The sequence below is a fragment of the Scylla paramamosain genome, chromosome 16 (assembly GCF_035594125.1).
Source record: "Scylla paramamosain isolate STU-SP2022 chromosome 16, ASM3559412v1, whole genome shotgun sequence".
Lineage (NCBI taxonomy): Eukaryota > Metazoa > Arthropoda > Malacostraca > Decapoda > Portunidae > Scylla > Scylla paramamosain.
The window spans coordinates 23,678,766-23,705,788 of record NC_087166.1 but is presented as its reverse complement, the minus strand read 5'-3'; the positions used below and the strand labels follow the sequence as shown (position 1 = coordinate 23,705,788).

At 40.7% G+C, this 27,023-nt stretch overlaps 1 protein-coding gene across 12 annotated transcripts in view; it reads right to left on the bottom strand.

Moving 5' to 3' along the window:
• LOC135108148 (rap guanine nucleotide exchange factor 2-like) overlaps window positions 1–27,023 on the bottom strand; it is a 118,644-nt gene that overhangs the window by 12,077 nt on the left and 79,544 nt on the right. For 8 of the 12 annotated variants that reach the window (XM_064018879.1, XM_064018884.1, XM_064018885.1 and 5 more), the window contains 18 exons: window positions 20,319–20,387; window positions 17,110–17,538; window positions 16,020–16,175; window positions 12,906–13,045; window positions 12,250–12,276; window positions 9,296–9,518; window positions 8,612–8,748; window positions 7,699–7,987; window positions 7,100–7,259; window positions 6,194–6,458; window positions 5,452–5,596; window positions 4,592–4,805; window positions 3,726–3,973; window positions 3,375–3,474; window positions 2,629–2,840; window positions 1,650–1,796; window positions 764–916; window positions 97–409 (listed from right to left, as the gene is read on the bottom strand). In XM_064018879.1, coding sequence (XP_063874949.1) covers window positions 97–409; window positions 764–916; window positions 1,650–1,796; window positions 2,629–2,840; window positions 3,375–3,474; window positions 3,726–3,973; window positions 4,592–4,805; window positions 5,452–5,596; window positions 6,194–6,458; window positions 7,100–7,259; window positions 7,699–7,987; window positions 8,612–8,748; window positions 9,296–9,518; window positions 12,250–12,276; window positions 12,906–13,045; window positions 16,020–16,175; window positions 17,110–17,538; window positions 20,319–20,387 — 3,427 coding nt within the window. The remainder of the gene's footprint in view (window positions 1–96; window positions 410–763; window positions 917–1,649; window positions 1,797–2,628; window positions 2,841–3,374; window positions 3,475–3,725; window positions 3,974–4,591; window positions 4,806–5,451; window positions 5,597–6,193; window positions 6,459–7,099; window positions 7,260–7,698; window positions 7,988–8,611; window positions 8,749–9,295; window positions 9,519–12,249; window positions 12,277–12,905; window positions 13,046–16,019; window positions 16,176–17,109; window positions 17,539–20,318; window positions 20,388–27,023) is intronic. The other 4 variants (XM_064018886.1, XM_064018891.1, XM_064018883.1 and 1 more) reach the window with 3 other exon arrangements.

The window sequence follows — 27,023 nt, the reverse complement described above, 5'->3', positions numbered from 1 at the left end:
GTTATTCATAAAGCAAAAAGCTAAGCCACACTGCAATTAATCATTTTAGAGATGAAAAATCACGGATAGAAAGATTTCCTGGAAGCGCCGTCTTACCAAACTTTGCTGTCTGCTTCTTGCCATCAGAAGTCTGAGATGTGGAGGAGGTGGAGGAGGTGGTGGAGGGGGTGGGGGAATGGGGGCGCCTTCTGGGGGGTGGGTTGGTGGGGGGAGCACTGTTAGAACCCCCATGATTGTGGTTATTATTGTTGTTGTTATTGTTATTGTTATTGTTTCCACTGCCTCCCCCCACCAGCTTGTGCCCCTCCGAGCCGCCCTCACACTCATAAGACATCGCTCGCAGCCGGTCCTCATCCGTCACAATGTTGAGCCGGGCGAGGTAAGCCTTGACGCGGCGCACCATCTGGGCCTGCAAACAACCACAATCATCATTACTCTCCAAAGGTACACAATATTGTACACAATATTAAGTTACTCAGTAGATTGAAAGGGACACAGTATTATGATACTTGGTAGATTAAACAAGGGAAGATGAGCAAGAAGGAAAATCATTTAAAAGGGAAAGAAAGAAGCTAGAAGACAAAAGAAAGAAACATTAAGAAAAGAAGGAAGAAGGAAGCAAAAAAAGTAGAAAGAAGGAAGAAAGAAGCAATAATGTAAATAATCAAAATAGAAGGAAGACAGTTAAAAACAATACATTCAGCTTATCCCATCATACACATCTGTACATCAACACAACACAAAGCCAGTATCTCATCCTCACCTCCTCATACATCTTCTTCTTGTCAGGAGCAGCTGTGGACTTCTTGCGCCTCTTGACTGTGGCAATCTGGTGACCCCCGGCACCCATCTGGTTCAGGCTGATGAGGGCTGAGCTGGGAGGTTGCCCACCTGGGTCCTGTATGTTGTACAAGTCCTGGGAACAACAAGCTTCATCAGGGACTCATTCATTAATATTCTTCTTTTTTGTCCAAAGTTAAAGTACATTCAGGGCTTCATTTCATAATATTCTACTTGCTTAGTGGTATAAAATATCCTTTTCCTGAAGATTTTGGGAGCACAGACTAAATTATTCAACTTTAAAATAAGTATAAATAGAGTAATACTTCACAGGAAAGGTAGAGTTATATATTTATCTTAATAATTTTGGCTTCTACAGTTCCTCCTCAACCTTAATGCAATGTTTCAGTGCAAGTTTAAAGCATAATTTTCAAAAGAACACCGGCTGCAAAAGGAAAGACTGAAAAGTTCAAACCTTCTAGCACTTGTAGTTTTATATTTGTTCACTAAAATTGTCTAAAATTAATAAAAAGTAATGTGTCATAGAGCCATTAGCATTCAAATGATTAGTTCAAAGCTCCTACTGCCTCTAGTTTTTTATTTGTTCTGTCACTAAAGCTGCCTAGGATTAACAAAAAGTAACAAGTATCACAGAACCAATAGCATTCAAAGGACTAAAGAACAGCAGAAACTGAGAAACTGACTTCAGATAAAATGCAACAGGAAACTACATTAATTTTATCACTGAAGCAAAGAGGAAATGTATAGAATAAACAAAAACTCCTAGAGAGGCGTTCTAGGGGCAGTTCTCAGGAATATGTGACAGATACAGCAACAAACAGCAACAAATGCAATCGGTGGTGACTCACATAAGGCGCGGAACACATGTTCTGGAGGTCCCGGATGTATCGGGAAATCATCCTCAGCTTCTCAAAGTTGATGAGTCCTTCAATCTTGTCGTCATTTCCTTCGTGTGTGAAAGTCAAGTCCTTGTTGACGACTGGGTAGAACGGAATCTGTAAGGAGATATAAGTTAATTATGCTAATGAATTGTTACAGAACATGAGAAGACAGAAAAGTAAAAGAATCTGCAAAGAAAACATGCAAATTAATCATACTAATGTTTACATAGGAACATAAGAAAGAAAATAAGCATGTCTGCAAAGAAAGGATGAAAATTACTTATACCATTGAATCATTACCTGCCATAAGAAAGAAGATAAGAAAATAAAATAAGCTGGAAGGAGCCATCAGGCCTACATGTGACAGTCCCTGTATGGAATGTACCACCTATTTCCACCTATCATCCCCATCTATAAATTTGTCTAATCTTCTTTTTAAGCTCTCTAATGACTCACCATTAACAACCCAGTTACTGATACTATTCCATTCATCTACCACTCCACTTGAAAACCAATTCCTTCCTATTTTACTTTACACTTCCCAATTACTGCAGAGTTTGACAGACTGACTATATATTACATTAACCCTTTCACTGCTAGACAATATTTCCTATAATCATTTACAACTATTTTAGATAACTTTTGCACCACAATCCGCTGAATAGTTCAGAACCTTCAATAAGACAAATATTAACATATCCTCACTCTCTTTTTTCCTTCAAGTCCATTTAGTTTTCTACATAATCCACAATTTTCACAGAGGACAACCAAGAGAATGGAAGATTTAAATACTAAATCAACATGTGTTTCATTACTCACAAGTGGAGACTGAATATTCTCATTCTGGACATGGTTACTATATTTGCTCACATCCATTAAGTTTCCTATATAATCCTGAATTTTCACTGAGAACCATAACAATAAATGCAAGTACTTCAATACTCACAATTGGAGACTGGATATTTTCATTCTGGACAAGGTTACGGTATTTGCTCATGTTTCTTGAGGGATCCATCAACTCCTGCATTTCTTGGTACATCCGCTGGTACTTAGACGGCAGCCTCTCCCAGGTCTGCTTTAGTCTTGACACTGACCCGTGGCCCAGACCAGACAGTATGGCAAACATTGAGTTGAAGTTTTTGCATTCCTTGCATTGCCCTGTGTGGTGGAAGGACAAGAGATTATATGCTGTATGCACCAGGCTGGGAAACCTGCACAGGTTAGCCCAGACAAAGCACCACACACTCATGCACACACCATTCATACTATTATCTCTGTCAGCCTGTGGTAGAAGGGATGGTAGTAGTAGTAGTAGTAGTAGTAGTAGTAATGGTGGTGGTGGTGGTAATAGTAAAAATAGTAAAAATAAAAGAAGTAGTAGTAGTAGTAGTAGTTGTAGTAGAAGTAGTAGTAGTCTATCTATCTATTTATTTCTATATCAGGCTGGCAATCCCACACAGGGCAGCCTATACAAAGCCCTACACACACACATCACTCACACATTCTCAGCCCCTTGTGTCAAATTCTACTGCAGCCCAGGAGCTTAGGCATAGCACAGATGGCTACATACAACCTCAGCAAGGACACTAGTAATACACAAAATACAAAGACCAGCAATTACCATCACAATTGCCATAGATACTTTAGTGTTAAGAGAAAAATGTAATGTACAGTGCAATGAGATATACATACGTGCAACTTTGATGAACTGCTTGATAATCTTGGATCTCTTGACTAGATTGTGTTCCGAGCAGACTTCAGTCACCACCCAGAACATTTCCCGGTTCACGAGCTGCAGAGAAACATCCACAGTTATGATAAAAATAAACAAATATAATAAATAAATAAATACAATTGAAAAAAACTCGTATTTGGTATTTGTTTTCTTGTTTTTTTGTTTACTGTACAATGAGTGTGAATAATTATTTTGGATTTCACTTATCTATGGTATATTAGTCTATTGTTTAAATCCAGCCTGGAAAATCTGAATATTAAGGATACGATTCAATATAACACACCATACACACACACACATGCACGCACCTCACGAAAACGAGACAGTGCTGGAATTCCATAGTTGGACTTGAGGTTGAAGAGGTCATCGATGTATTCAGTGAGCTCTATCTGGCGGAAGATGGTGTAGTCCTCGAGGGTGAGCTGGATGGCCAGGTCCACTGAATTGAGTTGAAGGAAGCAGACGGTTGACTCGCGCACCAGCTCGTTCACCACATCCTCGGCAATGCTGGTCTGGGCCATGGTGATATTCCTCAGGTAATATCTGCTGTTCAGAGCTGCAAGGAGAGGAGGCATCATCATAGGTTAGTAGAGTGTTATGATGTGCCATATTGAGAATTAGAGAAATGTAGAAGCTAAAACTGCACTGAAAACAAACACTGCTAAATCAGATCAGTAAGAGAATATGGAAAAGCTAATGCTAACTGTAAACAAACTCTAGTCAGACCAGTACAGTATAAGAAAAGTGGAAAGAATGTGTCTACTATGATTTACAGAAACAGTAGATGCCAAAACTAAATTGAAAATAACACTTGAAAATTAGACAAGTATAAGAGAAATGTAGAAGCTAATATAAACTGAAAACAAACACTTAAGAATCAGTTCAGCATAAAAATGGAAAAACAGTATTCCCAACTAGGAATCTGAGAAATGCAGAACCAAAAACTAAACTGAAAACAAGCACTTAAAAATTAGATCAGTGCAAGAAAACGGAAATGCAAACACTGAACGGCAAACAAACACTAGAAAACCAGATCACAAAATAAGACCTAATTAAGATCAATAAAAATGCTAAACACAATAGAAATAAATGTGGGAACCTAACTAACTACTTATCATGGCCATACTCTATTCACTTTGATAGTAATGATCCCAGTCAATCATGTCCACCTCACCTATTCTCTCAGCCAAATTCTGCATTGAGTCAGGCAGACGTTTTGTCTTGGTGATTCCCTCTTCAGTGACTGAGACTTCATACAAAGCATAGTTAGAGGAGCCTGTTGGGTCACTGATGTTGAAGATTTGCAGGGAAAGCATCACTACCTCCCGGGCTGTTGTCTCCTTGTGCACTGGGAGGAACCTGGCAGCCTGGTCTGTGGCTCTGTACACCTGTGTGGGATTAAGAGGGTCAGGGAGGTGTTCTGTACCTAAGACAAGCAACATACACATCTTCATTAGTGCAGACTCTTATCAAACTGGTTACTCCTATTTCTGGAATGGCCTGATGCTAAAAACTAACAGGTGTGAATGTGAAAAAAGAAGACATGTCCTCACTGAGCTTTTTTATTTATTTTTATGCAAGAGGGTCACTGGGAAAGGCCAATAAAATTCTGAGGGAAAAAAAAGCCTTTTCAGTGTCAGTTCCCTCCAAAAAATTACTAAATTAATGAATGAACTAACTAAGACAAACTAGAATACATGACCTAAGTGCCTAAATACACCTTTCAATATAAAATAAGCTAAGACAAACTAAAATACATGATCTAAGTAAGTTTAAACACACTTTTCAATATATAATAAGCTAAAAGAAACTAAAATACATGATGTAACTAAGCTTAAACACACCCTTCAGCATTAAATGAACTAAGACAAAACAAGAATACATGATCTAACTAAGCTTAAACACACCCTACAGTATTAAATGAGCTAAGACAAACAAGAATACATGATCTAACTAAGCTTAAACACACCCTACAGTACTGAATGGGCTGAGACAAACAAAGCAGAACAGTCACAGAAGGCAGCAACACCTCACCTTTAAGACATGTTCAGGGAATTCTGTCCTGATGTCCTCATAGGCACCGGTGGTGCTGAGGTCTGGGTTGCTGTGACTGTGGTAGAGGCCGCCACTTATGCTGGACTGGGAGGACACACTGTCGTCACTGTTGGCTTGTGAGTCCCTGCCGAGAGTAGAGGTGAGTGTTGAGAGATGTGTGGGTTAGTGGTAGACTTTTGTGAGTTTGGCTTTGATTGTGTGTATAAATTAGCAGTATGTAAAATAATGACTAATAATAATAATAATAATAATAATAATAATAATAATAATAATAATAATAATAATAATAATAACAATAATAATAATAATAATGCAAAATACTAGGAGATATTAAGCTAAAATAATGTAAAATTATAAGTTCAATACTAGTACTACTACTACTAAGAACAGCGACAATAACAATAAAAATAATAATAATGATAATACAGTAATAGTAATAATAATAATAATAATAATAATAATAATAATAATAATAATAATAATAATAATAATAATATTAATATTAATAATAATAATAATAATAATAATAATAATAATAATAATGACAACAACAATACTAACACCACCACCACCACCACCACCACCACCACTACTACTACTACTACTACTACTACTACTACTACTACTACTACTTCTACTATAAATGATAAAATAAAAAACAATAACAGAGCACACACACACACACACACACACACACACACCACAAACCACAAACACTCACTGAGGACTATTCTTCTGCATGAGGGACTCCAGGACCTTCTTCCTGATCTTGTTGGCCTTGTTGGTGACAGACAGACCCTTATTGTTGCTTATTTTGCCCTTGTCCTTAGGCGACTGCTGGTTGGGGTCGGCTGAGATGTTCATGGAGGCAAAGTTTGAGTTGAGGTTGAGGTGGTTGTTGGGATCAGTGAGGCCGTGCACGTCTGAAGGCTTCCTGGAGCGAGGTCTTGGGGAGTTCTCTGGTGTCATGAGCATCTCCTTGAAGGCTGTGGGGAGTGTTAAGAGGGTTTAAAAAGGGTGGCATGTGTTAACTGGGCCTTGTGTACTTGTGGAGGTGGTTTGACTACATAAGAATGAAATGAACCCTCAATATTTAACTCTACTGCTACGACACTAGGAACAAAGGGAATAGTTGTCAATGGATTAGAAAGAGAGGGAGTTCAGATATTCAAATTACCAAAGAAACTGCTTTTGTGTTCTTATGTTCTTATATATATAAGTTTGTCTGTTTAGTTTGTTATTTGATACTGGAGTGAGGTCTTGGGGAATTCTCCAGCATTATGAGCATCTCCTTTAAGGCTGTGGGGAGTGTTAAGAGGGTTTAAAAAGGGTGGCACATGTTAGCTGAGCCTTGTGTACTTGTGGAGGTGGTTTGACAACCTAAGAATGAGATGAACCCTCTATATTTAACTCTAATGCTATGACAATGGGAACAAAGGGAATAGTTGTCAATGGAATAGAAAGATAGGGAGTTCAGATATTCAAATTACCAAAGAAACTGATTTTAACTTATGGAAAGATGATGAGACTTGAATTTCACTGATAATAAAAATACTCATGGTGGTTATGGAGAGATGACAAGAGAAGAAAAGCTTGAAATAACCCAGGAAAGCTTGAAGTAACGTACCTAATAAGTTGCTCTTGACGGTTATGGAGAGATGACAGGTCTGGCGCAGGATCTCGAGGGCCTTGGCATGGTTCATACGGTCAAAGCTCTGCCCGTTCACCTCCAAAATCTGATCGCCACGCTTCAGCCCAACATCTTCGGCCTTGCTGCCCTTCTCCACCTGATAACACACACAGGGGTGACTGGTGGGCCTTACTTCTTTGTACTGACATGATACTGATGACCCCAGCTACTAATGTGCCTACTTGTTTTCCGTTTTCAGTATTGAGATGTGATCTAGAGGATCCCAGTTACTGACAGGACATGATTCTGAGGACCTCAGTTACTGATGGGACATGATTTGGAGGATCCCAGTTACTGATATGCCCCCTTGCTTCCATTATTGGGGACACAGTATTAAGGACCCTAGTTAATGATGTGTATTGCTGTCAGTACTGGGATGTGGTATTGAGAGGTAAGTAGGCAAGCAATTTCTTAAACCCAGTGACTGTCTCATCTCACTAACTAAACAACTGCAATACGTAGAAATTATACTACGAATTCCTTATCTTATTCACCCACAAGGAAGACCAATGATGACAAAGATGTATGACTGTTACCTTGGAGATAAAGATTCCATATCCTCTCTCGTGTCCTCCTAAGATGGAGAAGTGCAGGATCTCGTCTCTGGAGGGCCTGGTGAGCGTCACAGTCCTGGCTCTGGCTTTGGTGGCGCAGGCAAAGTCCAAGAGACGCAGCTGCCCGGCCATCTTCTCCCTCTCTAGCCCCTCCTCAAACTGCTCCAGGAAGTTCATCATTGCTGGATCCATCTCAAAGTCTGTGAAGTGGTTGTTGACCCAGAGCAGGACCACTCTTGTTACTCGGTCCCGCAGTGAAGGGTCCTCAAACCTGCCGGGGTGCAAGAATGAGTGCTACTGGGAAAAGCAAAGGTCTGGTTAGAGCTTATGTTCAGAAACACTTTGCTTTCTCACCACCACTATTTTCAAAGACCACAGAGATGATTAGCTGGGGTCTCAAGAGTAAGTCCTATTGGGGAAACTCTAACCTAGTATAAGAAATGCACAAAAAAAACTGGAAACTGATAAACTAGTGTAAACTTTTTTGAGAGCAGAGAAAAGTGCTAACCTTTAGTTAAAAAAAAAACCTGATATTGACAGAACTTTGTTTTTATTACTCAGGCTTGAACCAGGTTAGAGTTTTCTGAATAGCATCATAAGAAAATAAGGGGAGCTGCAAGAAGCCATCAGACCTACACATGGCAGTCTCTATATTCTGAAACACTTAGCTCTCTCGCTGTGAATATTTTCAAAGACCTCATAATGATTAGCCAGGTTTTCAACAGTGTTTCTTCTGTTTACAATGTGGAAATCTTATCAATCTATCACTAGAACCATAAAAACATCCTTAAAGACTGGTGTAACTTCAGCTAAAGCCTTTTGAATGTAGTGGAGGTGTGGCACAGAAGTGTTTCAGAATAAGGTCCAAGGAGTGGCCTTCAGCATGCTGGCTTACCATTGCAGAAGTTTGTTAGCCACAACGAGTGGAGATTCTATGAAGGTGCGGTGAGTCAGAAGGAAATCCTCCACAAAGGTTGGATCCACATTGTTCTCCACCTCCACCAGCTGCTGCATCAGCCTGTCAGATGTGCCCTGCAACCACCACACACATTGGGTTAGCAACAGTGACACTGAAAAAGTACACTGAACTGGGGATCTCTCTACCAGGCTGGCAATCTCACATGGTGCATCCCAGACAATGCACCACACACTCACACGCACACATCATTCACACTCTTAGCCCCATTGTCCCCTGGTGGAGATTAATAGTCTTGTGGACAACCCTACTACACCCCAGGAGCTTAGACAGAGCACAGCTGGCCATGTAAATCCACAGCAAGGCCTGACAGCATACACTTGTTTACCCCCTGCCCTTCATAATGAGAGTGTTCCCTATCCTGCACCTACTCCAAACCTCAGACCACAGCACTTCTTCCTGTAGACTGCCCTACACCATAGCTAGGTAAAAATAAGCTAAAATATGCTAAAAAGTGGGATGTTTAAAATATACAAGATACCCAAGCCAGCCTGACCTCACCTTCATGACAAGGGATACTTAACAATATACATATAATAAGGACAAACTAGAAACTGGGATTCTAAAAACATGTGACATCTACACAGCCTAGCCTGGCCTCACCTTGATGACAATGTTGCCCTTCCTGTTCCCGGCATCAATGGGCCTCTGCTCTGTCACCAGCACCAGCACTCCGTTCTCCTCATGGCGGCGGATGTTCTCCTCCGACTGGTGCAGGATGCGGTAGTAGTCTGTCTGGCGGATGCACACAAACTGGCAGTCATCCACCTTGGAGCGCATGACCCCCTGGTGGTAGAGCTTCTCCATGGTGGGCGTGATGCCGAAGCTGGGAAGGAGAGGCAGCCTGGTGGTTATCAAGTCATTGGTCTCTCTGGCTGCTATTCTGCCACATGGATGCCTGGTGCAGTGAGTCGAGTGAATGCCTATGCTATACAAGTGTTGGCTTGAGAATTCTTTATCTAGTTAAGATGTACAAACTTCCTTTTTTTTTTTTTTTTTGTAAAATCTTCAAAGTTAAGTTTTTGCATAAGCTTTATTTTGTCAAACTAAATTCTTGGAAAATCTTGAGTTTGTAAGTTTCTATGTGGTTTTTATCCTGAAGTTAATAATATTTTCATGCCAGTATGAGAAAAAAGTCAAATAAGGTAATATTATAAGTAGCACATTTAGCATTATTAAAGTGATACTGTCAGAATGGCTGATATTGCATACCCTTGTTAGGTTATGTACAATAGTTTGGACTTAAGTGAAGATTTTTCCTAAGGCACAACTTCATAAGTATGCATGTAAACATAGAGCACACTTTGGGAAAATCAGAAACTTGAACATATTTAGTCTACTAATTCAGATAAAAAATTCTCAACCTGTACTACAATGATTCTAGTGAACTAAGACACCAACTTTCATAATCTACCACAATTTAATGATCCTGATGATAAACTGAGCCTCCTTCAACTCATCCGCCACCGCAGCAATGCAGTATCTACAACACAGCCAGCAATCATAAGTATGGAGTGAAGGGATGAGGGTTGGGCAAAGCTTACCACCAAGTCAACAAACTGAGCAGGAGGGAGCAAGACCTGGTTACTGAATTCATGTGAAGAAACACTGGTACAGAGTAAGACACAGCAAAGGGTTTCTTTTTTTACTTAATCTGATCTGGCTGAATGGGAAAATATAATGCAAGATATGAGGAATTTTTAGTATTTTGAGCAAACACAGAAGCAATAAGAGAGAGATGCAAGAGAGAGGATGCCTTACAGAATAAGAGTTGATAGAATCCTTTGTGTATAATGCAAAGAAAGACAACTAACACAGAGATAATGGATAAACAACAACTTAACAGTACCAACACTGAAATTTTGACGTGAAACAATATCAAAGAAACAAAATAGCTCTGGGAATTAGGTTAAAGAGATTAGTTTCAGGAAAGAAGCTGCCAATGGTGCAAATAACAGTGTAACATAAGGAAAGAGCAAATCAAAAGGCAGAACACTTGTGGTGTCGCCTTGCAGGAACAAAGAGATGAGAGGAAGAAACCACTGTGAGTCAAGTCCATGCTGTGAGGGAGACTGGAGGAATCTTGTGAAGAGAAGACAATGATGAATACTCAGGAAAGTGACCAGGAGCATGAGTAAGAGGACTTCAGTATTCAAGGAGCATTTGGAAAGGAGCATACGAGGAAATGATGTGCTGATGGAAAATTTGGAAAGGAACATGAGTAAGACTGAAGTATTCGTGGAGCATTTGGACAGGAGCATGAGGACCCTTCTGCTGTGGCCACCCCTGCTATATGACCATTTAAGAAAAGGCTTGAGAATACATACAACACACAGGCAGACAGGATGCATACATACACATACAGCCATCATACACGAGAAATTCAAAATACAAAGAGGGAACTTGCTAAAGGTACTGACACGTTACTTATTGCCTGTTCTGAACCAAAGAAGCTAAATATGACTCTTATTTACCTTTCATTACCAAAGAGGAAAATGCATCATTGCCAACAGAGGAAAGTAAAGAAATTCCTGGCAGTATAAATGTTGCCAGATACAACTTTTCTTTACCTTTCATTAACAGAGGCACTTTCACCATTGGTAATAGAGGGAATGAAAGTACTTCTAGTGGTAACATTGTTGCCTAACCTTTTTCTCTCTCTCTCCTAGTGTGGTCTGTATTTTCCTTCACTATCAAATACAACTGTGGCCAGATATGATTTTTTGGTCCTATTATTTTCACTAACAGAGGCACATTCACCACCAGCTATAGAGGAAAGGATTGTACTTCTAGTGGTAATATTGTGGTCAGTTATGTACAACTTCTCCCTCTCTCTCCTAGTGTGGTTTGCATTTTCCTTCACTATCAAATACAATTGTGGTCATATATGATTTTTTTTTGTCCTATTATTTTCACTAACAGAAGTACATTTATTATTGGCTATAGACAACAAGACTGTACTTCTAGTGGTAATATTGTGATAAGTTATATACACCTTCTCCCTCCCTCTCTCTCCTAGTGTGGTTTGTATTTCCCTTCAATATCAAATACTCTGATGGTTTTGTAAGACTCATGTCACTTCACTAAGGGACATAAGACTGTCACTCACTCCTACTGTGGACAAATCATGATAAAATACTGACACTGACATGTATTTCATTATTTCCCTCAACACCAAGTACTCTAATGTGCTGAGAATCTATCACTTGTAAGGTTTTGTAAAGCTGCTGTCACTGCACTGAAGGACTTAAGACTGCAGGGAGATGCTGGACACAGTGCCACAACCAAAGTCCTTCATTAGGTGGCACCATCCTGGCCCTAATAGATGAGGGAAACTGGATGTAAAAGTGAGAGAAAAAAAAAGAAAAAAAAAAAGTGAGAGTAAGTGTGAAATGTTACTCTGCTTCTCTCCAAGACTTTAGCTACAAGTGAATTCTCTCTTTCTATTCTGAGCCTCACAAAAACAACGAAGGGGATCTATCCACTAAAGCAATGCAGACACACCAACACTCTGACAACTTACACTGATACAATTTATAACAGAAACAAGCACTAACTTATCACAGGCTGGCAGTGTGTGAGCTCTACATGAAATAAAAAAAAAAAAAAGAATGAACTTGAGATGCAAATAATGGCAGTAGTCACGTAGGATAATGAAGGTACGTGTGTCAGTCTGTGTTAAGTGAGGAATAAAAAAGCACTGTCATTGAACAACAGAGGTTATAAACGTGTGAAGAGTCTATGGCATGGCATCAGGAAGGGCCACACTGCAGCAGGACAGTGCACAGTACTGGCACTTCACTCCTGACCCAGGCCAGGAGTGAACACAAGTATCATGTGGATGTCATGGGAAGAGAACCTGATTCATATTTATTCATTCAATTTGAAGTTACTGAGAAATTTGATCTGTCGGCATCAGTGTGTGAGAGACTGGCAAGGTGAAATAAGTGTACAGTACAGGGAGTGTGTACAGGGGAGTGAGGTGTATGCAAAAAGGATTATTCTGATGGCCAAATTATGACACACACAGAGAAAAAAGCCCTTAAACAAAAGATTACCATAAAGACTGAGTTAGTCGACAGATGTCATTGTTTAAATTCATGTCCTAATGCATTATTAGTAAAAATTATGTCAAGGCAAGCAAGTACAAAGTAGTAAACTATTGGGCTGTGCAGCACTTCAGCTTAAGGCAAGGACTGCTGGGCCAGGTTACCTGTCTCCCAGGTGCAGCTCGTGCACCAAGCCGTCAGGCTGCGTCACCTCCACGTGGCCGTTGATGATGACGCTCCACGAGTCCAGCTCCTCCCCGTGGTTCATGAGCACCGTGCCTGCCTCATCCACCACTGCGAACACCTGCAGCACACACACACTGGTCACTCTCTCTGGTCACCACACACTGGTCACTCTCTGGTTGTCATACACTTTGGTCACCACACACCCTGTCCATCACATTCTCTGGTCACCACACACACACACACACACACACACACACACACATCAAGCATTCACAATTCAGGCACAGCACAACTTTTCTCACCTCACCACATGTACTACTGAGAAAACTTTAACCTGGTGTAAGCCTGAGTGATGCAAATGCAAAATTTTATTTATTTTCTTATTTTTTTTATTTTTTTATTTTATTTTATTTATTTATTTATTTTTTTTTTTACCAGAGGATCAACATCTTTCTATGCTGTTAAAGTAGTGCACCAGTTTATGTTTTTTTTTTTTATGCATTTCTTATACCAGGTTTGAGACTTTTTTTCCCCCAACAGCACTTAACAAATTACAAACCAAAGTTATTAATTTTTCAGCATGAATATTGTATTAATCTTACTCCAGCCTACAAGATAATACACACTATATAAATTTTGCCTGGTGGTGCATTCATTTATATTATTTGTGAAGCTGTACACTTAAAAATGAAAAAAAATCCCATTATTTATTATCATTACAGTGTTCATTAAAATCTCAGGGGATGCTGTGAAAAGCTGCTGGAAATACAGATATGAAAAGAAGGGAAGAAACACACAGAGATGAAAGGAAGGGGAGAAATAAACACACAGGAAAGGAAGGGAAAATACATAGAGATGAAAAGACTGGAAGAAATACACAAATATGAACAGAAGTGAACAAATGCAGAGATGAAAGGAAGAGAAGAAATACAGGGATGACAGGAAGGGAAAATACATTGAGATAAAAGGAAGGTAAGAAATACACAGACAAGAAAGGAAGAGGAGAAATAGAGAGAAAAGATAGCGGAGAAATACGTGAATCTTCTAAGTACTAATGGAACAATGCTTTTCAAAATCTAATGAACAACTAATTTATTTTTGTATTCCTCCTGTGACCCGTTCTGTTTTTTTGCATCTCTTCTTATACAGACAGTGCACTCCTTGCCTGTTTCCTGCACGGCTTGTTACTCTCTCTATTACATACAAGGTTTCCCCAAACTCCTTTTTCACTGAACTTTGTAAATTTTTTTCCCCTAATGTGTCAGAGAGGCAGACCAAGGGCAGAAAGAAAAAAAAAAGAAAAAAAGTCTACTTACTGTACCGTTAAAAAGAAAAAAAAAAAAAAAAAAGCTAGATTTATACGAAGATTTCAGTCAATACGATGCTTTAATGTCGCGGCAAGGTGAGAATTTAGTGACGGAGCAGCTAGAAAATAAAAGAGGCTTGTATTGGTTCTACATCAAGCTAGGATCCGTTTATCTCCATACAAGCTTTTCTCATTACGCAATTCATGATAGGACTGATAGCAAAACAAGACGTCTGCTGTAGTGGTTCTTTCAGGTCTCCCACTGCGCACTTCATGATAGGACCGGTAGGTATCGAACAAAACATCTGCTGCTTTTAAGTCTCCTGCGCATTTCACGATACTGATAGGAAAACAGGACCTTTTCTGTAATGCTTCTTTCAAGTCTCCCATTGCGCACACAGAGCACGTGCTAAAGACTTCTATTGTAGCGATTCTTTCAGGTCTCCCACTGCGCACTTCACAATACTGACACCAAAACAAGACCTCAAATGTAGTGTGGTTCTTTCAGGTGTCCTAAGTAAGTGGCGTAAGGAGCAAACTGAGTGATTTTTCATATTTATTTATTAGCTAGTCTAGAAGGAATTAAGAGTAAAAACGTCGCGTGCGAAGCAATCCGTGTGATTTTCTTTTATTAACTATATAAGAAAGAATACTGAGTAACAGAGTAACGTATCAAGCAGAGTGATTTTTCTTTTAACGAACTCATCTAAAACAGCAAAGTTAAGTTGGAAATGGACAGATGGCATCACAAAAACCCAGCCGTCGGTAGATAAAGAAGAGTAACCACTAATTCTTTCCTCGGCCTCTTTTCAATCTTCCTAGGAGCAAAGTATTCGTAACACAACATAATCAGTATTTTAACGCAATTAATACCTGTTTTCCCCGCCACTTCAAAGAGTAGCCAATCATAACAATCTAATTAGTGTTCTAACGTCCTGAACAACTATTTTTTATTTATTCTACGGATCAGCAAGGACAAACTTTGGAGTGGCAGGGAGCAAGGAGTGCTCAGTAAGTCTCTCCCAGCCGCGCGAAAGCAGAAGGGAGTTTGTTCTTGGCGTCTATGGGTTGACGTGCACTCCCATCTCCGTTCTGTGTGTTGACATGCACTCTCTCTCTTCTTTGCGTTGGCGTGCACTCTATACTATCTCCCTTTTCCTTTTTGGGGCTCCGTACTTGATCACTGGTTAAGCGCAAAGATTACAACACTTCTGAACGGCTACGCTAGGAGAGCACAAGACGGGCACACAAACACAATACTTTACCTTCCTTTTCCTTTGGAGACTGTACTTGATCACTGGTTGAGCACAAGGACTACAACACGTCTGAATGGCTAGGCGTGGAGTATAAAAGACGTGCAGCCGAAAACGACGAACGTACACAAGTTAGGCTACTTCGGAGGAGCGCTCTGCCGTGGATGAAGGGCAAGAGCAAAATGACCACGAACGCGTTAAGTGAGGCGAAAGGAAAAACGAAAGAGAAAAATTCTATTCTACGAACTACACACACAGTCTAGGTTCGTTTGCGTTTAAATAAATTTCTGACGCATATGAGAGGAAACTAACAAACTGTTCTGTGACAGGAAGCTGGCAAAACGCATGTGTGGGAAATAAGAAAAATTCTAGTTAATGAAACTTCCCCCAGCCCCTCTCCTCTTTCCTCTTTCTTTCTCTCTTTGGATCATAATCTAGCGTTTCCGAGAGAGAGAGACTGCTTCACTATTACTCCCACAAGAAAAAAAGTCCATATATATAAAGTATCAATATTATCAATCGTGTGCACCTACCATGGCCTGACACATGGCTTTCCTCACTGCCAGGGTCATGTTGGAGAAGGCTCTGAGGCGCTGCGTGAACTCCAGCAGCACCTTGATATCGTCCTCGGAGCGCTCGCTGGGGTCTTTCTCCAGGCACTCCCTTACTGCATCCCGCACTGCCAGGCTCTGCGGGAGACGCGGCGGTGACAAAAACAAGAGTGACACTAATACGTCAAATAAAGCAACAAGACCACAGACAACTAAAGGAGGCAGACGACAAATATTACTGAGAGTTCACTACATAAAAAAATAAATAAATGAAATAGATAAATACATAAATAAATAAATAGAGAAAGAAATAAAGAAATAAATAAAGAAGACTTAGGTTAGATCAATATCACTTAAACTCACTTCAATGATCTAATGACTGGAAAAACTTTATCTTATTAGAACACAGGAACGTAAGATAATAAGGAAAGGTGTAAGTAGCCATCAGGCCTACATGAAACAGTCCCTGTTTAAAACTGACACTGCATCTCCTTAACATCAATTAATCAGTCAGTCCATTAATTCATTATGCTATAGTTGTATTTTTTCAACATTCAGAGCGCTAAAGCTGGTTTGTAGAGGGGAAAGGAATTTAATCTTTGTACTAAATTTGCCAACATTCGGATCACTAAAAATCAAAGTAAAACAGGCTACCACGACACAAAACGGTGGCAGCCGTTGCTAAGGTTGACCACACGAACATCACTGGCCTGGCCTGGAGCGGGCACTGCTGAGGCATGTGTTGACTGGGGAATGTAGCTAATGAGGATGAATCATAGGAATACTCGATTGGTTGGTGTAGGATTAGTGCTTTCGTGGTGATTATTGTTTTACACTGAGGAAAAAAAAAAAAATGAGTCTGCCTAGTGAATAAGGAAGTGTGAATTGTGTATAAGTGTTACACTGAGAAAAAAAAAAGAGAACCTGGCAACTGAATAAGGAAGTATGAATGATGAATGAACATTACTTCGAGAAAAAAAGAGAACTTGGCTATTGAATGAGGAAGGGTGAATGGTGAATCATTGTGAATGACGTTCAAGCGGCCCACACACACACACACACACATACACACCTCAATGCTCTCCGCCAGGTCCTCCTCGTCGGAGTCCACGGCACTCTCGGTGAGGCCAGACAGGTCCACGTCGTCTGGCTCCAGCGAGGACTGCAGGGAGTGGCACATGGTGTCCGAGCCGGAGTAAGCACTCGAGGTGTCGGAGCCATCACGCACTGACGACCCCACGCTGCCTCGACTCCGGGCGCCCCGCAGGATGGCGCTGCCCACTAGGTCCGGCAGGTAGGCGTCATGGTGGGGGTGGTGGGGGTGGTGGGCGTGGTCATTCTCATACTGGTGGTGGTGGCCCGGTGGCGGCGGCGGAGCCCCGCGTCCGCCCGGCCTGATGGTGATCTCGTCCTGCTCGAGGGCCATCAGCTTCTCCAGGTTCATGGTGTTGCAGGACGCGCGCTGCCCAGGGCGCATCAGCTGCACGTCAGGGTAGTCAATCTGTGGGAGGAGAGAGGGAGAGGACATCAGCGACATGGTGTGGTGACGCGATGATGAGGCAGTGGTGATGTGATGCAATGATGAAGTGGTGGCGAGGATGGGGAGGCAGTGATATGGTAGCGTGGTGAGGATGGTGTGGCTGTAGTGTGGTGTGATGTGGCGGTGATGGTTAGGCTATGGTGTGGTGTGGTTATGTGTAGTTATGTGTAGTGTGGTGGTAAGATAGTGGTGTGGTGACGTGTGGGCGATGGTGTGGATGTGGTGTGATGTGGTGGTGATGGCGAAGGAGATACAGTGGCGTGATGAGATGACGAGGCCGTAATATGGTGACGTGATGGTAAAGCCGTGATATGTGACGGCGGTAGCAGAATATGAACGTTGAAGCAGGAAGGTGATGACGAAATGGCGCTAATGAGAGCAGTAACGAGAAGAATGGCAGGGATGATAACTTTCAATGACGAAAGAGTGACGTGGTGATGACGACGCACAAGGAAAATATACGTAAGCAGTACTGAGAAAGACCAAATGAATGCACGGATACGGTCACGGGGGGGGGGGGGATACCATGAGACAAGAAAACAGAACAATGATATGAGAGAAGGAGAGGAAATATAGATACTTCACAAACATTTTGATGTAGTATTCTAAACAAACGTTCCTCGCATATTCCTATCCAGCAATTCACAGCACTAAAGACAGTATTAGATCCTTTCCAGGCACCCACAGGAATGAAAAGAAGGAATAAAAGAGCTTTCTAGTGTCCGGCCTATATAACATTTAGAGGTGGCTATAGGAGAAAAGGAAATTAAAGAAGGATGTGCCGAATAGCAGTTAAAGGCTTAAGAAAAACCAAACAGGTGAAGTTGAGGACACGCCACACCTACGCAAGGCCTCAACGCTCATCTTCGTCTCACTGGCCTTTGAGTCAGTGACGTGAGAAAGGACAGATAATGTCCCCAAATTCTTATTTAATACTCTAAGTACGTTCATTGCTTAAGGAAAACAAGACAGGTAAAGTTGAGGGCACTATATAGGACCATATTCTGAAACACTTCTACGCCGCACCTCTACTTTCAAAAGGCTCTAATTGAAGTGACACGGGTTTTTTATTTATTATTATTATTTTTTTTTTACGGTTCTGGTGACAGATAAACAAGATTTTTACATTATTAATAGGAGAAACACTCTTGAGAACCATACTAATTATCTCGGTGGCCTTTGAAAACAGCCGTGGTGAAGGAGCATAGCGTTTCTGAATACGTCATAGTTGCGCTCGCCTCTCCTTGTCCTCTTTGTCAGTGGTGGACGTCCCTTATACCGAGACACACGGGGCACTGGGACATCCGGGTTTCCACAGTTTACTCGTGTCTAACCTAGGTTGTCCCATTCATTTATTGACCAACATGAAGGAAGATGGACACTGCGCGCCAGAGGCTATGGGAGCGCTAACTGCTCCAGCCTAGATTCGTAGTTACTAATGCATGGGTTGGCCAATGCAGCATGGAAGCACCTGACATAGTGGCAGGAAACGAACGTACATAACGCAAGGAAAATAAAATAACAGCAAAACAAAATAATACGAATTTGATACATTGTAAGCCAAAACCAATTGTGGCAGGAAACGAACGTACATAACGCAAGGAAAGTAAAATAACAGCAAAACAAAATAATACGAATTTGATACATTGTAAGCCAAAACCAATAAAAAAATAACATTAAGAGGAAAGAAAGAAAGAAAGAAAGAAAGAAAAAGAAAGAAAAGAAGAAAGAAGGCAAGCAAGCAAGCAAGCAAGAAAAAGAAAGAAAGAAAAAAAAGAAAGAAAGAAAAAAAAACGAAAAAAAAACGAACAGCTCAAAGCAATCGCGAAAATAAATTACATAACGTATAATTTCTTTAATAATTATGTTTCAGCGGAGGCTGGCCAAGGGATGAAAAAGCTCACTAATTTGTCAGTTCTCCACAAAGTGAACAGAAAAGGGTCCAAGTCAGGTCCATAATTAATTCAGATAAAGAACCACAGAAACTGTAAGAGGAGAGGTTGAAAATTAAAGACTCAAGCTTTCTCAGGTAGCAGAAAAGGACTGGCACGATGTGCAGCCGAAATATAAATGACGCATTTGAGGGGGCGGAAGGCTGAGGCAGCGTGTGTGAGCCACGAGCCGCCTCTCCAGAGCAGCAGGAGGGCGAGCGGAGCTGAGGCAAGGTTTGCGAGTTTGTGACTAGAGGAAGAAGTACTGTGCGCCTCCACGCCAGAGACTGTCACCTCTGCTGTGCTCTCTACACAAAACAGATGGATCCCTGACAAACTTACATGTATAACCTTTTTAAATAACTACATTAAAAGTGTTGCTTTAAGCCTGTTGAAAATTTGTTCAAATTAAAAAAGTCAAAGCAGTACCCCTCAGGTCTTCTCATCCAGTAAAGACGCTGTGCCACCACCACCTCCGCCTCGGTGGTTCAGAGGCACCGCGGCGATAGGGCAGAATAGTGAGATGAGGCTGTGACTGGAGAAGAGCCTTTGACAGAACAAGCTGAAGAATTTGAGGTTGAGAAAAGTCAAGAACGCTGGACGCTTCTCGAAAAACGCGGGTGGACGCTGCGCTGCTTGCTTTGAGTCATAATGAATAGCAAAGCTGAAGACTCGTTCACCGCCTGGTCAGTAAAGCACGGTGGTGACCAAAGCTGGCGGTGAACATTGAGACCCCAAGTATGGAGTGGGTAGCGAGGCAGCAAGGCGTCTGCTGTTTACGGCTGCTAAATACTCGCGTGAGGTACATACGGGGGGCGAGAGGGGATTAAAGGACCCTCGTCGAGGCTTCCTGTGACGTTTCTTTCCCTTATCTTCCACCTGGAAGAAAATGTGTGGCTGAAACAATGCACTACTTACTATAAGTCTGGAGAGAGTGACGGATGGGAGTGAGGCACGGAGTGGTGATGTGAGCAGTGAGCACCCATGCCGGGCAAATGTCAAATAACGAAGCACAGATTGACACAAAAACAGATAGATCGAAAGATGAATAGATGGATAAATAACAATATGAAAACCGAAAAAAAAATATAAGATTTGAAAACGTTTGCGAGCCTTTTTAAGTTCCAAGAAAAAAAAATAAAATACGGCACTCGTTCACTATTGTCTATTCCAAGCCAGCCAGGTGTGCGGGCCACGCTTGTCTATTCTTGTGTCTATTCCCCTCACGTCCCTCCCTTTCTATTATCTTGTGTTCCTTAAGCTCTGACAGACAAACAGACATGTCAGTATATACATAGACGAACGGACACACACACACACACACACACACACACACACACACATGGTAGGGAGGCGGGAGGAGCGGAGCAGTTTTTTTCGTGTTTGTTTTTGAGGTGTCGAGCAACCCTCTGTGAGCAGCAGTGGCACCCGCCGGCCCAGGTGAAGCCCCAGGGTGCCACCAGGGCTTCGCGGGGCGCCGGGCGGCACTGCGCGGGCTTCATCACAGAAATGTACACCCGCCGCACACACACACACACACACACACACACTTGGCCTCACAACCCTGTCTGACCTCTTCACCTCCAGTTAAATTCAGTGTAAAGTTGTGGGCCAGTTCTCACCTCCACCACCACCACCACCACCTCCACCTACTTCTTCCTTCCTTCCTTCCCCCAGCCTCACTTCCACCACGCCACCCGCCACATCCCCCTCCCCCCTTTCTTTCCCCCGCTGCCCCTCTCGCCTCCCACACCCATAACAAGCTGCTCCCCATCTCCTCCCGCAATGACACACACACACACAGCCCAATACCGCCTTTGCGCGCTTCCTACCATATTCTGAAACACTTCTGCGCTTCACTTCGACTGCCTTCAAAAGACTCTAATTGAAGTGACATGAATTTTTAAGGGTGTTTTTTTATGGTTCTAGTGACAGTTTAACAAGATTTCTACATATATGATTGGGGAGACACACTAAGAACCTGGGAATTCATCTCTGTGCCCTTTGAGAACAGTCTTGGTGATAGAGCGAAGCGTTTCCAAATTCGAGCCTTGGGACGTATTCTGAAACACTTCTGGGTCGCATCTTCATTACTATTAAAAGGCTCTAGTCGGAGTTGCACGGGTTTTGAAAGGTGTTTCTATAGTTCTTATGGCAGATTAACAATATTTCTACATTATTAACAGGGGAAACACTCTTGAGAACTTGGCTGATCATCTCCGTGGCCTTTGAAAATATTTGTGGTGAGAGATCAAAGTGTTTCTGAATACGAGCCGAGGTGCGACCCATCAGTAGTTAATAAGTTCCCATCTTACCCTCTAAGTTCCCATCTTACCTATAAGGCTATTTTAAACATGCTAAGTCCTTCTTTTCAATGTATATTTTCGCTTTCGCCATTTTCTTATTAATAAATGTTTCATTGTTTTCCTTTTTTTTTTCCATTCTTACAGTAGCAAAATCTGTCAGTCATAAATAATTTTGTTAAGTGTTATTGTTTTAAGAACCAACGTCTAATTGTTTTCCCTTTTTTCCTCTTTCATTTGTACTTTTTTTCAGCGTCACTGCCACTCTTCACGAACACCAGAAAAAAATAAAAAAAAAAAGAAAAAAAGAAAAAGAGGAGGAAGACTGAATTAACTCCACAAATCCTTTTCCTGCACCAGAATTTTTCTCTTTTTCCACAATTACTTAAATCGACTTCTACACGTTTACTTATACACTACAGTCGCCACTTATTTTTTGTACTTCAGTCTCTTAAGTAGCTAGTTAGCTTTGAATCTATTTATTTAATATATTTTGTTATTCATTTTCTTATAGTGTCTCTGAAAAAAAAAACAGTAAGGATGAATCTAAAAATTACAAACTGAAGAACTATGCGAACTTTTTTTTTATATATATATTTTTTAGTATTAATTTTCTTTGTGCCTCCGAATAGTAACTAAAATGACAGCAACAATAAGATGAATGCATACGTTATACACTACAGGATAACACAAAGGACGTGTGGGTATCCATACAGTTATTCATCGGTTACTCATCACTATACGAGCACACGTAACAAGGAAACACAACAAAACCGCTCGTGGTGAGTCATGTTTGGGTCCTCAGCAGTGAAAAGAACAAGATTCATTACTCACTCTTAACACTCAAATCACTCTCATCACTTACTCGTTACTCACAAATCCCCGTTAGCAAGCTGGTATTCCATTATCAAGCTGTCATTATTACTCTCATTTACTCCTTTTTTTCTTCTTTCCTTCCCTTTTCCCATCGATTCCTTTTCTTTCCTCTACTCATTCACACCTTTTCTTCCCTCCTCCCATCTACGTATTCCTGTAAGTCATTCCCTCTCATTTTTTTTTTACCTTTTTTCTTTTTCCTTCTCCATTACATTTTTTATCATGTTATTGACTCCTTTAATTTCTATTTACTTATTTATTCATTTATTGGTTCTATTTTCCTTCACTTTCTTTTAAAATTTCCTTCATCCCTCTCCTATTTTTTTTAATCCATTCGTACTCCTCATTCCTTTTTTTTTCATCCTTTTTTACTGCCTAACTTTCTTTTCTTCCTCCTCCCTCTTACTTTTCTCCTTCCTTCTTTCTTTCTTTTTTTTTTTTCTTAATCTCTTCTTCCTTACATGGCTTTGTTCCCGAGGCCACACACACACACACACACACACACACACACACACACACACACACACACACACACATTACATAATCACAGTTTCTTTTACCTGTGACAAGGACGCCTAGAAATAACTTTTTTTTTCTTTTTTTTTTTTTTGTTGTTCCTGAGAAGAATGATACAAAGCTGACTCAGGTAAACACAGGTAACTACAGGTAAGCGAAGGTGACTAACTCAGGTAAGGATTTCACAGCATCTGGTCTATTTCTCGAGCGTAGATTAAATATATATATAATTTTTTTTTCTGCATGTTTTTTCCCTTCATTATTTTTCCTCGATATTTTCCTTCTCGATTTTTTTTTTTACCGCGACATTTTTCTCTCGATGATTTTTTTTTTTCGCGTTGGATAATTTGAAGGGGAGGATATTTTTCTCTCTAAACATTTTTTTTTTCTTTTGATAGTTTTCCCTTTGTACATGTTTTCCCCTCTGAACACTTTTCTGGACCTCTGGACTTTTTCCCCCTCCTCACATTTTTCCTTCAGATTATCCAACTCCTGGACACACACACACACACACACACACACACACACACACACACACACACATATATATATATATATATATATATATATATATATATATATATATATATATATATATATATATATATATATATATATATATATATATATATATATATTTTATTTTTTATTTTTTATTTTTTTCTGCCGGACATGTCTTGTACGCAAATAAAATTTTTACTAAGAATGAAAAAGTCATCAATTTAGTGCACGTCCCTTCACTCCAGTCATCCCACAGTCTCTTAACTAAGTGAAGGAAACACTCGTAACACAAATGAAGCTTTTGGTACGAAAGAAGACGTCATCAGTTTCCTCCAAGTCTCTACTCTGTCTCTCTTCATCTAAGTCCCCCTCCACACGCCCCTAAGAATCAGTCTATTGCAAATATCCATTCCTCCTCCTCTGTCTCTCCCTCTTCATCCAATCCCCGCCACTCGCCCCTAATACCCTCCGTAGCCCGCTGATCATCCCGCGGTAGATCGAAAAATATGTACAGTCAGCGCCACTATTCGAAGGAAATGCGATTACTTGGGTTTTTCGAGGGTGCGTGGTGAGTCTGGCGGGGAGGCACGTCACGGGGATCATTCTTCACTCGCTGTTCACTGTCCGACATATAAAGATGTTATAAAGAGGGAAAGGGAGAGAAAATTCGTGGTTTCAAGACACTTATCCTCCAATTTTGCATGATTATTTTGACTTTACTTCAAGACTGGCACCTCAGTGGGTCCTTTTTTTTTCGTTGTTTTAGTTGCCCTAGTCCATTGCTCCTCTGACATGATCAAATGAAGTGTTTTGTGGCTAAATGTTCCTTCAAATCACGCTGTTACATTCATTCTTCATCGCTCGCAGTATGGAGATGTTATAGAGAGGGAAAGAAAGTGATTTCGTGGTTGAGTCGAAGTGCTTAGTCGATAAAATATTGTTTTGTGTGGTTCTCTTGTATCACTTCTTCATTCGATGTTCATTGTCAGCTGTATAGAGGTCTTGAGAGAGAGAGAGAGAGAGAGAGAGAGAGAGAGAGAGAGAGAGAGAGAGAGAGAGAGAGAGAGAGAGAGAGAGAGAGAGAGAGAGAGAGAGAGAGAGAGAGAGAGAGAGAGAGAGAGCGTGGTTGTGGTGGTACGTTAAATATTCTTCCACCTCTTCCTCTTAAGAGTCGTCAGATGCAGCGGTTCACTGGTCTGTGATACACTCACTACCCTCGTGTACTATCTTGTGTCCTCCCCCAGTGCATGTAGTGTACTTGTGTGTTTACGAATTTTGTTTTACACGTCATGTCTGTTTTGTAATTTCAAATCGATACTTATAACTGTGGTCAATAAAATATAAATGTATCTGTATCTCTCTATGTGTGTAGGGAGCAAAAGGCAAGATAAAGATCACTTTCCTTAAGGCTTCGGCGTCTTACCTCGACTACTCCGAACAAGCTGTGCAGTGGAAGTTACTGGGTTCCACTTCAACTTTCTAGGCTAGTCGGATAAATGTAGGTTGAGATAAGACACAGAAAATAAACAGAAGCCTTAAAAAGAACACGCTTCCAGAAGTGTGTAAAGTTATTGGATTCTTGCGGAAGATAAAAATACTTTAGTCAACATACGGTCAGTTAAATGTAATTGGTATATGAAACGTATACCTTTATAAAAGAATTCGGTTCCTGAAGTGTTTGTAGCGTTATTCAATTCAGAAAGAGGGTGAAAAACATAAAAAAAAATAATAATAAATAAATAAAAATAAGGAAAATTGCAAGAAGTCATCATGCCTACACGTGGCAGTCCATGTATGAAGCCTACCTCCTTCCATCTAACATCCTCATCCATACATCCTTTAGTCTACAGTCAGTTAAAAGCGATAAAGACACTCAAACCTTAAGAAAAATACGGTTCCTGTAGAGTCTGTAGTGTTATTCAGCCCATTCAATCCCAGACGACAATTAAATGTATAATCCTTCATTCGTCCTTCACACAGTTAAAAGAAGAGACACCAGAATGATGATGATGATAATAATAATAATAATAATAATAATAATAATAATAATAATAATAATAAAAATAATAATAATAATAATAATAATAATAATAATAATAATACTAATAATAATAGAAATAACAATAATAATAATAGTAACAACAATAATGATAACAACAGCAGAGTCTGTAAAGTTATTCAATCCCTGACGAAGACAACAAACATAATTAAAATTCTTCAGTCAATCAGTCAGTTAAAAAGTCAAAATAAAGCACATAAACCCTCAAGAATACTGGAGAGAGAGAGAGAGAGAGAGAGAGAGAGAGAGAGAGAGAGAGAGAGAGAGAGAGAGAGAGAGAGAGAGAGAGAGAGAAAAGCCAGTGGTGTGGATTGAGTGAGGCGCGACTTAAGTTTGCCTTCCAGCTTAAGCTTTGACACACTCTGGCCGGCTTACCTTATTTGCTTGTATCCGCCCCCGCCCCCTGACCCGGAAGAAGAGGAGGAGGAGGAGGAGGAGGAGGAGGAGGAGGAGGAGGAGGAGGAGGAGGAGGAGGAAAGAAGGGGTTAAATACAAGGGAGGGATGAGGGAAGGTGTATGAAACGAGGACAAAGAATGAGGGTATGGAGGAGGAGGAGGAGGAGGAGGAGGAGGAGGAGGAGGAGGAGGAGGAGGAGGAGGAGGAGGAGGAGGAGGAGGAGGAGGAGGACCAAAGGAAGATGAAAAATTAAATAAGACGCTAAATATAGAAAGGTAGTAGTAGTAGTAGTAGTAGTATTAAATATAGTAATAATAAAATAATAATAATAATAATAATAATAATAATAATAATAATAATAATAATAATAATAATAATAACAACAACAACAACAACAGCAAATGAATCATTGAATAAAAAAAAATTGAAAAACGAGTAACACACACACACACACACACACACACACACACACACACACACACACACACACACACACACACACACACACACACACACACACACACACACAGCCAATTAATTAGAAATCCAACAAAAACAAACCCCAGCAAAAAAAAAAAAAAAAAAAAAAAAAAAAAAAAAAAAAAAAAAAAAAAACACGATGACGAACAAGGAAGGAATGAACACATATCAGACAGACGGACCAGGGGGTGAATACCAATAGGACGAGGAGGAGGAGGAGGAGGAGGAGGAGGAGGAGGAGGAAGAGGCAACACACAAACCACAGCTCAGTTCTCGGCTCTCGGGGCTTCGGCACTCCTGGGGCTTTCTTGTATCATTTGCGGAGTCGCAGAGTTAAGCCTATTTGTGAATCCCGGATCATGACCTGAGGAGGGGAGGGAGGG